We start from the raw sequence: 14232 nt of genomic DNA, 5'->3' as shown, positions 1-14232 counted from the left end.
ACAAAGTTCATGCCCATACCGCTTTTATGTCAAGAGGCGGTGAACTGCATGTGAGCCGCAGAAAAGATCTTTGATCATGTGATATGTGACTGATGTACGTTCCATTATTTAGTGTTCTCTGATTGGCTGGAACACGCGAGACTTCCACTAGCGCTGTTTGCTTTTTGGTATAAATACCTTCTTCCTCCCTCAAGCATTTCCTCTTTTCTTTTTTCTTTTCCAGCTCTCTTTGCCAATTGGCTTAGATCAAGTGTAGTATCTGTTCTTTTCAGTTTAATCTCTGAAAGTTTCCTAATTGGAAACACTTTGATTATTCTCATTTTTGGATCTCGCGATCAACCTCTGTGCTTGCGCATGTTGATTGCACAGTGTCATCGGGCTTACACTACCCTCGATCGACGCAAACTCCTTTTTCATCAACTGTATCGGCTTGTCTGGTCGCTTGGAGAAGAAGTCTTGCTGTACTGCGTAAATCTTGTATCTCGCTTTCAATTCGCTGATACTCTGTACATCCTTGGTTTACCTCACAATACGCCCTGTCAACACGGCCTAGCCTTGTAGTTTTCCTTCCTCTCCTTTTGGCTTCTCCTAGTTCCCCAATCCACATCCCCAAAGCAAAGTGGAGCGAACTCTCGCTATGGTACCGTGATATTAACGTATTTCACATGCGAATGGGCCACACAAGCGAGTGGGCCACCTCCGAACACCATAGTAAATGCGATATTTCATACTCAAATATCCCAACAACCACGTTCTTCCTCTATCCCATTACTTGCCGATAGATTTTGATAAGCATTTTTAGAAGCATATACCAATTTCGAATATATTCGACTCTACTAGTATCACGGTGTTGAAAATTACATCTCAAATTAAATGAAATATATATTTCCAAGTCACCAAGCTATGAAAATTCACAAAACTCTTCAGAGAGACTAAACATCATATAGAAAGAACTAAACTTCAAGGAGAAGTCCCTACAGACCTTTAATGTTGAGTTAATGAGTTGTAATTTATCGCATTTACTATGGTGTTTGGAGGTGGCCCACTCGCTTGTGTGGCCCATTCGCATGTGAAGTACGTTACCTAGGATAATCCAGAAACGCTTTGTAAGTTCCGCGAAACCGCTATACTCGCAACCTTCGTACCTCTCCTCTTCTCCCTCATCCACTTCCTCCTCTCTCTCCTCCGCGCTACTCAGAATATCTCGGTGCGTTTCTTCCCTGTAGTATTGATCACGTGAATTATCGGAGACCTGCGGTATTCGTTTGTACTCCTCTCAGTGTCATATTCGAACGCATGCTAATGCTAGAGGACGGCTTTTGAAGATGCACCTCCAATCATTTCACTTGTTTTGGATATTCATCTAAGTGCGTGGCATATCTGATTGCCATAAAAGCCTTCTCGCATCCATAAATATACAGCACCATGGATACTGTTGCAGTCAGACTGGCAGAGGCAAGAGACGCGCCGTTCTTACCAGCTGTGGAGCGCTCGGCAGCGCAACTTTTTTCCCAAAACCCGGATCTTGCATGGCTCGCCAATGGAAGTGTACAATCTGTGGAGAAACACCTGGAATTGATCAAGGACGGGGTTGCATGGGTGGCGGTTGATCATGAGAACGTACCGATTGGATTTCTTAATGGCAACCTAATAAACCAAAATCTCCATATATGTGAAGTTTCGGTTCAATCGAATTACCAGGGCAAAGGAATTGGCCGGGGTCTGATGGAAGCGGCGAGGCAATGGGCGGTCCATTGTGGCTGCTCATCTATTACCCTGACCACTTTTCGAAATGTACCATGGAACGAGGGCTTTTATAAGTCTCTGGGGTTCACCACTTTGAAATTATCTGACTTAACGACATCACTAGCTACTATCATGAAGGAAGAGGTTGATGCCGGCCTGCCGATCGAGCAGAGATGTGCAATGTGTTTGCATCTGGGTGAACATATAGCTTAGATCGTGTTCGTTCGCGAGGCTGTGTAACCCAAATAAACTTACATCTTATTCCTAATAAAACTAAAAAGAATAAGATAATAGATATGCTCAGACGTCAAGTATATATTAGTACGATGATATTACAAAATTCTTGATTTTCACAGCGCTTGCAAACGTTTACTACCCAAATTATGCCCACAGTAAGTAATTTAAGGGCCGTAACTACCACAATTCAATAAGAAGGAACCCAGTCACGTGCATCACCCGGTATTCGAGTGGACCCAAATCAAAGCATAATTCAAATATATGCTGTAGTACTATAAATTTGGAACCGTAATTCCGGTTTTAAATACCGGTCAATACCTTAAGTAGTCGAATTTTAATCGATATCTATTGAATATATATTTACACTAGTGCCTTAGTAGTAGGGCCCGAGAAGATAAAAGCTATCTGTAGGGAGGAAGCTGATTTCGCTATCGACTGTACCACTAGTCCGATGCGGAGACTGTATGAATTCCTGAAGGGTACTAAGAGGAGTATCTCGACTGGGTATACGTGACTGGAACCAACTGTATCTCGACTGGGAGGAGCGACTGCCCAGTAATAGCCTTTTTGTGCCACGTGGCGAAAATACCGACCTCCCGTATCGAGTGAGTACTGACGGGACGGGCCGCGATGCGAACCCCTGATTCGCCCGACCGCGATGAACGCGAGGATTCGCCACCGCGACTGTCGAGACCGAAGCGCACCACCAAACCACCGAAAAACTATGCTCGAGAGCAAGAGATCGACAACGAGCAGAGGAAGACGCGACCGCTACCAAAGAAGAGAATCGAACCCGAAAACCAGCCTGACGTGGCAACTTCGGACGACTCCGCAACCGAGAGCGACGACCTCGATGTCAGCAATCTGGTGCAAGAGATCGCCAAACTCAGGAGGGAGATCAGACTCCGCGATGAGATATATAAGGAAGAACTACTAAAAGCCCAAGCAGAGTTTGGTGCCGCTCTCGCCGAGGTCCGACACGAGCTACAGAACCTGACTGATAGACCCTTGACACCGCAATGCCACTCCGAGGCATGCTCTCAGAACAACCATGATGCGATTCTCCGCGAGATTCAATCCTTGCGCGAAGAAATCAGCGTCCCCGCTCCCACGAGTGCCCCATCCTATGCAGATGTCGCGCGCACTCCTCCAACCAGTTACCCAAGCAACATACGGACACTGTCAACGCTGGGCACGACACCGACCACCTTTACCGAAACTTTGTACTGTACGATAGACACCTCGAAGATGACCGAAATTGAAAATGAAAAGATATCCGCGGGCTCAATCAGGGCCGCAATCGAGAAAGAGATCCGAACGATGGATGATCACACCCACTGGCGCTGCCGCGCGGTCACCGTGAGTCCAAGAGACCCCAATCGGATCAGGATTGCGTGTCGTGATGAAGCCGAGCACCAGCTGGTCAAGAAAGTGGCGGAAGACAAGATCGGAACAGGATCCCGGGTGCTCCGGGACGAGCTCTACCCGATCAAGGTCGACGGCGTCAAGAGGGCTGCGGTGCTGGATGACAACCATGCCATTCTGGCTGGAGCAACCGTAGCACTGAGTGAAGAAAACGAAAGTACAGTCGCCAAGATGACGTGGCTTAGCAGCAAGGAAGCCGCGAAGCCATATGGCTCGATGGTCGTGTACCTCACTAAAGGCTCCGACGCGCGGAGGCTCCTGGCCGATGGATACTTCCACGTTGGAGGGGAATCCGGGACAACCAGCGTCTTTGAATATCGGCCACGACCGATGCAATGTTATAACTGCCAGGAGATTGGTCACAAGGCATTCCAATGCCGGAAGACCCAGAAGTGCGCAAAGTGCGCCTCGGAGGGTCATCACCACAGTCGCTGCGATCAAGAGGTTCCAAAGTGTGTTCCATGCGGTGGGCCACATGAGTCGTTTAGCAAGAATTGCCGGAAGCTCTACCCACTACGTCATGAATAAAACACTTCGAATAATCCAATTGAATGTGAGGAAGCAGGGTGCCGTGCATGAAAGCTTAATGAACGACGAACAAACCAAGGACGCAGTGGCGTTAGCGATTCAGGAACCCCAGGCGAGGAGGATTCAGGGACGACTCTTGACCACCCCAATGGGACATCACAAATGGACGAAGATGGTACCCTCCACCTGGAGGGAAGGCAGATGGGCGATCCGGAGCATGCTTTGGGTCAACAAAGATGTAGAAGCGGAGCAAGTGGCCATTGAGTCCCCGGATCTGACAGCAGCGGTCATCCGACTACCCGAACGGCTGATCTTTATAGCATCGGTCTACGTCGAAGGGGGAGATTCCTCGGCTCTGGATGACGCGTGTGGTCACCTGAGAAGGGCAATTGCGATGGTGCGGCGAGACACGGGCGCGGTGGTGAACATCATGATTATGGGAGATTTCAACCGCCATGATCAACTCTGGGGCGGAGACGAGGTGTCCTTGGGAAGACAAGGCGAAGCGGATCCAATCATTGACCTCATGAGTGAATTTGCTCTAAGTAGCTTGCTCAAACGAGGCACGAAAACATGGCATGGCGAAGGACAGTACGGGGACTGCGAGTCCACAATTGACCTCGTCCTTGCCTCCGACAATTTGGCAGACCTGATGACCAAATGCGTAATACACGGGACTGAGCACGGCTCGGATCACCGGACGATTGAGACGGTGTTCGATGCACCGTGGTCAGCCCCGAAACATCAGGAACGACTTCTTCTGAAGAACGCGCCATGGAAAGAGATTAATGCTAGAATCGCGAGCACCCTGGCCACCACTCCGTCGGAAGGCACAGTGCAGCAGAAAACCGACCGACTGATGTCCGCAGTCTCGGATGCAGTGCATACTTTAACTCCAAGAGCGAAACCATCGCCACACGCGAAGCGGTGGTGGACAACCGACCTGACACAACTCCGCTACATATACACACACTGGCGCAATCGCGCTCGCTCGGAGCGACGGGCGGGGCGAAAAATACCTCAGCTCGAAAAGATGGCCCAGGATGCGGCAAAACAATACCATGACGCCATCCGCAAGCAAAAGAAGAAGCACTGGAATGAGTTTCTCGCAGACAACGACAATATCTGGAAAGCCGCTAAGTACCTGGAATCGGGAGAAGACGCGGCATTCGGGAAGCTACCACAACTCGTCAGAGCAGATGGGACTACCACCGCTGACCATAAGGAGCAAGCAGAAGAGCTGTTGTCTAAATTCTTTCCCCCTCTACCGGACGTGATTGAAGACGAAGGGACGAGACCACAGAGAGAGCCGGTGAGGATGCCTACGGTTGGCATAGAAGAGATCGAAAGACAGCTTTTTGCGGCTAAATCATGGAAGGCACCGGGTGAAGACGGTCTACCGGCGATAGTCTGGAAGATGACATGGCCGACTGTCAAGCACAGGGTTCTCGATTTATTCCAGGCGTCACTGAGAGAAGGCGCGTTACCGACACAATGGAGACACGCGAAGATCATACCGCTCAAGAAGCCGAATAAAGAAAATTACACCATTGCAAAGGCGTGGAGGCCGATCTCACTCCTAGCGACACTAGGAAAGATACTCGAATCAGTGGTTGCTGAAAGAATCTCACACGCAGTGGAAACGCACGGATTGCTCCCGACCAGCCACTTCGGCGCCCGAAAGCAGCGATCCGCAGAGCAAGCACTGGTGCTCCTGCAGGAGCAGATCTACGCAGCCTGGCGCGGCCGTCGAGTATTGAGCCTGATCAGTTTCGATGTGAAAGGTGCCTACAACGGAGTGTGCAAAGAACGACTGCTCCAGAGGATGAAAGCGCGAGGCATACCAGATGACTTGCTCCGGTGGGTCGAGGCATTCTGCTCAGAGCGAACGGCCACCATCCAGATCAACGGGCAGCTTTCTGAGGCCCGAAGATTGCCCCAAGCTGGCCTGCCTCAGGGCTCACCCCTATCTCCGATCCTATTCCTTTTCTTCAACGCAGACCTCGTGCAAAGACAGATCGACAGCCAAGGAGGAGCGGTCGCTTTTGTGGATGATTTTACCGCATGGGTGACCGGGCCAACCGCGCAGAGTAACCGGCAAGGAATCGAGGCAATTATCAATGAGGCGCTCGATTGGGAAAGGAGAAGTGGAGCAACTTTTGAAGCGGAAAAGACAGCTATCATACACTTTGCTCCCAAGATGCGTAAATCGGACCATGAGTCGTTTATCATCAAGGGACAGACGGTGGTACCCAAAGAGCACGTCAAGATCCTGGGTGTCTTGATGGACACGAGACTGAAATACAAGGAACATATGGCGAGGGCCGCGTCCAAGGGCCTGGAGGCAGCGATGGAGCTTCGGCGACTTCGCGGCCTTTCCCCAGCAACGGCGCGGCAGTTATTTACATCGACGGTGGCGCCAGTTGTGGACTACGCCTCCAATGTCTGGATGCACGCGTGTAAGGACAAGGCCATGGGGCCGATCAATCGAGTCCAAAGAGTTGGAGCACAAGCCATTGTGGGGACATTCCTCACGGTCGCGACCAGCGTAGCGGAGGCGGAGGCCCACATTGCCACCGCGCGGAACCGATTCTGGAGACGGGCCGTGAAAATGTGGACGGACATGCATACCCTTCCTGAAACAAACCCGCTCCGCAGAGGTACAGACCGGATCAGAAAGTTCAGACGATATCATCGCTCGCCGCTGTACCAAGTGGCAGATGCGCTTAGGCACATCGACATGGAGACACTGGAAACAATTGACCCGTTCACGTTGGCCCCATGGGACGAACGCGTACAGACCAATATTGACGGACAACATGAACCCCAGACTGAAGCGGGCGGGTTGATGCAGATCGCGGTCAGCAGCTCGGCACGGAACGAGCTGGTGGGATTTGGAGTCGCAATCGAGAAACAGCCACCTCGAAATCGAAAATTGAAGCTCAAAACGTTTGCTATCACATTGGGCGCGAGGGCAGAGCAGAACCCGTTCTCTGCGGAGCTGGCAGCCATGGCACACGTGTTGAAAATGATAGTGGGAATCAAGGACTACAGGACTACGTTGCTCACAAGCAACAAGGCGGCGGTGCTCACGCTAAGAAACCCCCGACGACCGTCTGGCCAGGAGTTTGTTTGTCAGATGTACAAGTTGATGAGAAGGTTGCGGAGGAATGGAAACCGCATCGAGTTCCACTGGATCCCTACTACCGACGACAACAAGCTGTTAGGTCTGGCTAAAGAACAGGCCAGAACTGCAACTCAAGAAGATGCTCTCCCACAAGAACACGTCTCGAGGATGAAGTCGACAACATTGAACATCGCACGGTCCCAAGCAGTCCCCAGCAGTGAGCTACCAGAGAACATAGGAAGACACGCAAAACGAGTAGATGCCGCACTGCCAGGCAAACACACCCGGCAGTTGTATGATCGCCTCACGTGGAAAGAAGCGAGCGTACTGGCCCAGCTCCGAACCGGCATGGCTAGGCTCAATGGGTATCTCAATCAAATTAATGTAGCAGAGACGGATCAATGCGATTGCGGACAAGCAAGAGAGACCGTGGAGCACTTCCTCTTCCGATGTCGGAAGTGGATGGCGCACCGGACGGAAATGTTACAATGCACGCAGACTCACCGAGGAAACATATCTTTCTTCCTGGGCGGAAAACAGCCTTCTGATGATCAGAAGTGGACGCCAAACCTAGAGGCAGTACAGGCCTCCATACGTTTCGCCATTGCGACGGGCCGACTCGAGGCCACTTGAACATATCGACTAACATAACCCCCACCCCTTCTTCCGACCCTACTTACCCACCACCTCGTGCTACACATGGTAGACGCGCTTCAACTGCCGAAGATAGGATGTTGAACACTTGGAGAAGCACCTTCAAGCCAGCCTACTAACCCACTTACTAACCCACGAGAAACTCGCTGCGATACTGCGTTCTGGAAATGTTATATGTTATAAGGTTTTATGTATGGGCTTTCAGGAGACACAGCATACACAGATGGACATGTACAGTAGATCAGTGATAGTTGCCCTTTCGGCTCAGCCGCCGGGCGTTAATGAATTGTTTGTTTGTTTGTTTGTACCACTAGTCGGCCCATGAAGTCGGATTTCTCAGCCTGTACGAGGCGTGGGCTACGAACCTGGAGTCTCTGTTACTCCAGAGCCAATGAGAGACGCAATGACGACCAGAGGAAACGAGTCCGCCATGTTGCGGCCTGCCTCCACCGCAATTCTAGCGACCTCGAGGCCCCTTTGGCACACAGGAACGATTTAAAAACCATCCGACGATAACGGTTACAGCCTCTCATGCCGTCACCCCAAGGGGAGTTCACAGAGCCTCTCAGAGGTGCGGATCGAAGTCGAGCAGGACACCTGTGGGGTAGAATTGGATTTGTGGGATTAGGGCTAAGGTGTATCGCCACCGGCTGCTGGCTCCCTACCTCGAATCGGAGGATACTTTGGTTAGTGGATGGAAAGATTATACGCTGCAGGCTTGGGTGTATAAAGGGACCATCTGCAAGACATGGTCGGCCTAGAGAACGAGAGGATACTAGGTATCAGGAAGCAAGAAATCACGCCAACTTGTGGACTGAGGTATACTATGGCAACGATGGCTAGGAAGAAGGTTGGCGCGTCGCCATCGGCTGCCGACTAGAGATCCTTACAACACTGTCAGTATAGCCCGAGAGGACGGATGCGCATGTCGGTTCACAAGAAGCAGGAAGGTTGTTATGCCGTGACCCTAAGGGGACTTAGCAGAGCTGCAACTTGGCCTGGAGGGTGGGCTTAAGGAGCAAACGGGTATATGAGTGTGGGGGAAGGTTTTTGTCTCGGCTGGAACCCCAAAGGCTAAAATCTTGAAGGCAAAAGGATCTATGGACATCTAGGAATGAGAGTACTAGTGAGCTGGATAAGGAGCTGGGAAAGCATGGGGGGGAATTTGCCCATCTCTCCGTTGTATTGGCTTAAAAGAACAGACTAGATCTTAGTATACCAATGCAATATTATATCTGCAAGGACTACAGGACTACGTTGCTCACAAGCAACAAGGCGGCGGTGCTCACGCTAAGAAACTCCCGACGACAGTCTGGCCAGGAGTTTGTTTGTCAGATGTACAAGTTGATGAGAAGGTTGCGGAGGAATGGAAACCGCATCGAGTTCCACTGGATCCCTACTACCGACGACAACAAGCTGTTAGGTCTGGCTAAAGAACAGGCCAGAACTGCAACTCAAGAAGATGCTCTCCCACAAGAACACGTCTCGAGGATGAAGTCGACAACATTGAACATCGCACGGTCCCAAGCAGTCCCCAGCAGTGAGCTACCAGAGAACATAGGAAGACACGCAAAACGAGTAGATGCCGCACTGCCAGGCAAACACACCCGGCAGTTGTATGATCGCCTCACGTGGAAAGAAGCGAGCGTACTGGCCCAGCTCCGAACCGGCATGGCTAGGCTCAATGGGTATCTCAATCAAATTAATGTAGCAGAGACGGATCAATGCGATTGCGGACAAGCAAGAGAGACCGTGGAGCACTTCCTCTTCCGATGTCGGAAGTGGATGGCGCACCGGACGGAAATGTTACAATGCACGCAGACTCACCGAGGAAACATATCTTTCTTCCTGGGCGGAAAACAGCCTTCTGATGATCAGAAGTGGACGCCAAACCTAGAGGCAGTACAGGCCTCCATACGTTTCGCCATTGCGACTCGAGGCCACTTGAACATATCGACCAACATAACCCCCACCCCTTCTTCCGACCCTACTTACCCACCACCTCGTGCTACACATGGTAGACGCGCTTCAACTGCCGAAGATAGGATGTTGAACACTTGGAGAAGCGCCTTCAAGCCAGCCTACTAACCCACTTACTAACCCACGAGAAACTCGCTGCGATACTGCTTTCTGGAAATGTTATATGTTCTAAGGTTTTATGTATGGGCTTTCAGGAGACACAGCATACACAGATGGACATGTACAGTAGATTAGTGATAGTTGCCCTTTCGGCTCAGCCGCCGGGCGTTAATGAATTGTTTGTTTGTTTGTACCACTAGTCAGCACCCGCCGTCTTAGACGGCTGGGCCTTTTCTCAGAGCTCTAATAGAAATAAATAACGACAAGCATGGCTCATTTACTTTTATTTTTATTTATTCATTTTTATTTATTTTTTATTTTATTTTTTTTAAAAGAAATCAAAATATCCGTGTCTTCCAGTAGCCCCCCATCGCACAGGCAACATCACCATAAAGGTAAACCTGATGAAAAGTAGTGGCGAAGATTTTGAATTAGCTTAATATTAAGCCTTGCCTATTGAATTGGAAATGGACTAAGTAAAAAATGCATGAGGCATTGTGCAGCAATGCAGCTACCGGATACAGAGGGGAATCGTTGACAGATTGCCTGCTCAAATATCTCAATGTTTGCTAGGTTCGCATCGAATCTTCCGGTCCAGGCGTCAGGTTCCAGACTCTTAGTAATTTATGCTACAGGTAACAATTGCCTGGCTAGGTACAAAACGTTATCTTTACGCGCTATCTACATTTATCATGTGACTAGGGGTTGAAAGATGATCTCTCTGTCCTCGGCATGAGAGGCGATACCGGTCGCTATTGGAACACATTCGCTGGAACATGATATCCTCTTATTCAATCCAGAAAGCTTTCACCAACCAGATCGCACTACAAGAGGAGCCAATACTGGTTTTGAAGAGGATTGACTATTTCTGCACGCTAGACTCTGAGGCACAGAGTGGGGATTTAGATGGGGGCGATATGCCAAAGGTACCGGCCTCCTTGGAAAGTACACATCGCTCCAAAATCCCTGCTTAAGTGTCAAATACCGAGGCAGGTCAGCAAATTCAAGCATCTGAAGCAGTTGACGACCTGGATCTCCAATTCAAGGCCCTGTCGTTCCACACTTCCATGTATGCCCTTGGAAATCGACTGCTCATCCAGAGGCTGAAGGATTTTGCAAGGTTCAAGCGTGGAAGTGCTAAAAAATAATTCAGATTCCAACGCATCTCTGCATGCTATTCCTTAAATATACGACTCAACCCCGTAAAGTGATCGAGGTCTGCGAAAGTTGATTGTGAACGGCACAATGTGTCTCCTCCCTGTATGGAGAACTATTGATGACATAGGCCATGCCGAATTTCCTGAAAGTATCTTACAAAGTGTCCCACAGTCCTCCTCTTACTTACTGATCGCAATGATGAACAGGCGGGGGAAGCCTAAAAAAGCAACTGCAACTACAATAACGACAGCTTCACGGTAATTTGAAGACCAGGAGCCGATCGCGCCTGCTCGACTGTTCGTCCAGGTGATCCTTCAAAAAAGCTATAATATTAGTCAAGTCCGATGTATTGCATACTACGCAAGGTGGTCGTTGGAAGATTCCTTGCGCCTTGCATCCTCGGCTGAGACCTTAAGATCCCTGGTTCTGACACATCAATACATTCTGGACCAGTCGAAGCCCAGTCCAGGACACAAGTGGAGCAATGTAGGACACGTGCATTCCTCACTTGCATTCCTGAACCACATTCTTTGCGATCTTAGCGTTACAGACATCGCGATTTTACGCTGCAGTCTCTCCGGGAGGTCATACGCAAGCTGCCCTAGAATGGAGATGCAAACCGACAGATCGATCAAAGGAAGAGCAGATCGCAGTTTTAACTCCTCTCATAACAATAATGGGTCGGGACAGACACAAGTGCTAGGTCGCCGAGAACGGAAATCACCTCGAATGGCTTATTCAGCGCGGAAGTATCCGAGTCACCCATGGATCTGAGCTGAACAATCGGCTGAGGAATAATCTCTTGTGTTCTTATGTTATTATGTTTTTCAAGTGCGAATTTGAAGGTCTCTAGTCCGGGAATACCTTCCGTTAGGTAACTACAACAATGAACTTGTACACTGCATCCATCGAACTTCCAGCTGAAATCAAAGCTAACACATATTATGCCAATCAAGTCTTCAAGCCAAACAGGCCCCGTCAAGAGATTAGATCTTGATTCTTCACATTCCTCGAGGGTTCTACACGTGGCGATCTTGTGGCGTGCCAATTTACCGCAAACGGCAGAGATTGATCTTGTACGATTTCACCAGATCACCAGTACAATTATTTCAACTGGTCATATATGCAGTTTGTCAGAATCAGTTGGCATTAAGATAGCAATCGATTACCCGTCCGAATCTACAGGTTGTAGAAATTTATTTGTAGCTTGGTGGATAGCACTATCCCCATTTCATTATACCGGGGAGCTCCTGCCCTGATCAACGTGACTGCAGTTGCGACACCAACACCAACACGAAACCGAACTTGATTCGAACAAAGCCTTTCTCCAGACAGTCTCCATATCTTATCTCCAGGATCTACTGTGACCTGCCCCATTTATCTTCGTTGCCGACGTCATCTGAGCTCTACCAAGATCCAACTCTGTGAGATGAAAAACCTGTCAGACTCTGAATCCCCACAACAACACTAACAAATGACCGGAGTGAGCTAGATTATTGTCACCCAAGCCCAGTTGAAAGGCATTGTCCCATTTATCAACCCCAGACCCCCGCAATCCCTGGTCCCACTCCTGTCTGTTTTCGGCCATACCCTGCCTATACCGGAAGCTGTAAGAAAGCTGTCAACAGACCGATAAGCTGCGTCAAGGAAAGATCTTCAAACAAACATTCCAATGTATGTGATGTCTCTCATCCAAAGCCTTCATCATTTCCGTTCCCAGGGCATGAACTGCATTCGGTCACTATGCGGCGCAATTATCGACATGGAATTTACTTATAGCAGCCATTCACCATGCTCTTTGACACAATTCTTATTTCATCTCATTCCTGAAGTTCAGCCACTGAATTTCAAATTAACATTGCCAAAGGAAGCTCAGCATGTCGCTCTCGAAGAAGACCCTTGTGGTGGCCCTTCTGGCTGCACTGGGTCAAGCCTCCAAGCTTGGCCACGCCTCCAAACTTACCAAGGCCCAGAAGCAAGTGTAAGTCGTGACAGTCCAGATTTAGCATGGCGATCTTCCCTTGCTAACCTTCCTTTAGGAGCCCTCTTTTTGGTTACGGTACCGATACAAAGGTTCGTGGTGTCAACCTTGGTGGCTGGTTGGTTTTGGAACCTTGGATTACTCCTTCTATCTTCGATGACGCTGGAGATGCTGCCGTCGACGAATGGTCTCTCTGCACCGTTCTCGGTACAGATCAGTGCCGCACTGTGCTGGCAAAGCACTGGAGCTCCTTCATCACTGAGGATGACTTCAAGCAGATCGCCTCCACGGGTATGAACCATGTTCGAATTCCTGTCGGCTACTGGGCTCTGGAGCACTTGGATGGTGACCCATATGTCGATGGCCAGCTGGAGTACCTTGACCGTGGAGTCACCTGGGCCCGTGCTGCTGGCCTTAAGGTCATGGTTGACCTTCACGGCGGTAAGTCAATCGGACTCACTTGGGGAAAGTAGATGCTGACATTGTGAAAGCCCCTGGATCCCAGAACGGATTCGACAACAGTGGCAAGCGAGGCTCGATTGGATGGCAACAAAATGCCAACAATGTGGTGAACACCAAGTCTGCTCTAAGGGCACTGACTACGCGCTATGCCAATGATACCGATGTTGTTACCGCTATTGAGGCTCTCAACGAGCCCAGCATTCCCGGTGGCGTCAACGAAGACGGCCTGAAGCAATACTACTATGACGCCTGGGGCATTGCACGTGAGGTTAGCCAGGAAACCACTGTTGTTCTTCACGATGGCTTCCAGCCAACAGAATCCTGGAATGGATTCATGAGCGAGTCTACTGGTGTTTGGTATGTCATGATGGACACCCACCACTACGAAGTTTTTGATACCAGCCTGCTCGCTATGGATGTCAAGGCCCACGCCAGCAATGTCTGCGGCTTTGTTGAGCAACACGTCAAGACGAGTGACAAGTGGACCATCGTTGGTGAATGGACTGGCGCCATGACCGATTGTGCTAAGTACTTGAACGGAAAGGGTGTTGGCGCTCGCTATGACGGAACTTACCAGGGTAGCACCAACATTAGTAGCTGCGCTGGCAAGTCTACTGGAACTGTGGCTGCTCTGCCCCAGAGCGACCGTAACAACATTCGCCAGTTTATCGAAGCTCAGCTTGACGCCTTTGAGAAGGGAGCCGGCTGGCTTTACTGGACCTGGACGACTGAGGGGGCTCCTGAGTGGGATATGAAGCAGCAGCTTGCTGAAGGAGTCTTCCCTAACCCTGTCACCAGCCGCCAGTTCCCTAGCCAGTGCTAGTGGTAAACATGT

The 14232-nt window shown here is 49.9% G+C and overlaps 2 protein-coding genes across 2 annotated transcripts; both read left to right on the top strand.

Moving 5' to 3' along the window:
- Positions 1-10572: 10572 nt before the first annotated feature.
- Positions 10573-10944, top strand: N7520_011643 (uncharacterized protein; the record flags this gene model as incomplete). The annotated part of the gene is made up of 2 exons (XM_057145576.1): positions 10573-10741; positions 10772-10944. The coding sequence occupies 2 exons, from the start codon at positions 10573-10575 to the stop codon at positions 10942-10944; spliced, it is 342 nt and encodes a 113-aa protein (XP_056991330.1).
- Positions 10945-12831: 1887 nt separating this feature from the next.
- Positions 12832-14220, top strand: exg1 (glucan 1,3-beta-glucosidase; the record flags this gene model as incomplete). Its single annotated transcript, XM_057145575.1, has 3 exons — positions 12832-12935; positions 12994-13376; positions 13427-14220. 3 exons carry the CDS (start codon positions 12832-12834, stop codon positions 14218-14220), a joined length of 1281 nt encoding a protein of 426 aa, XP_056991329.1.
- Between the last annotated feature and the right edge of the window lie 12 nt (positions 14221-14232).

The sequence above is a fragment of the Penicillium odoratum genome (genome assembly GCF_028828045.1).
Source record: "Penicillium odoratum strain IBT 22623 chromosome Unknown utg000008l_segment0_segment0, whole genome shotgun sequence".
Taxonomy (NCBI): domain Eukaryota; kingdom Fungi; phylum Ascomycota; class Eurotiomycetes; order Eurotiales; family Aspergillaceae; genus Penicillium; species Penicillium odoratum.
Note: the sequence above shows the minus strand (reverse complement) of the source record. Positions and strands in the feature narration are given on the sequence as shown.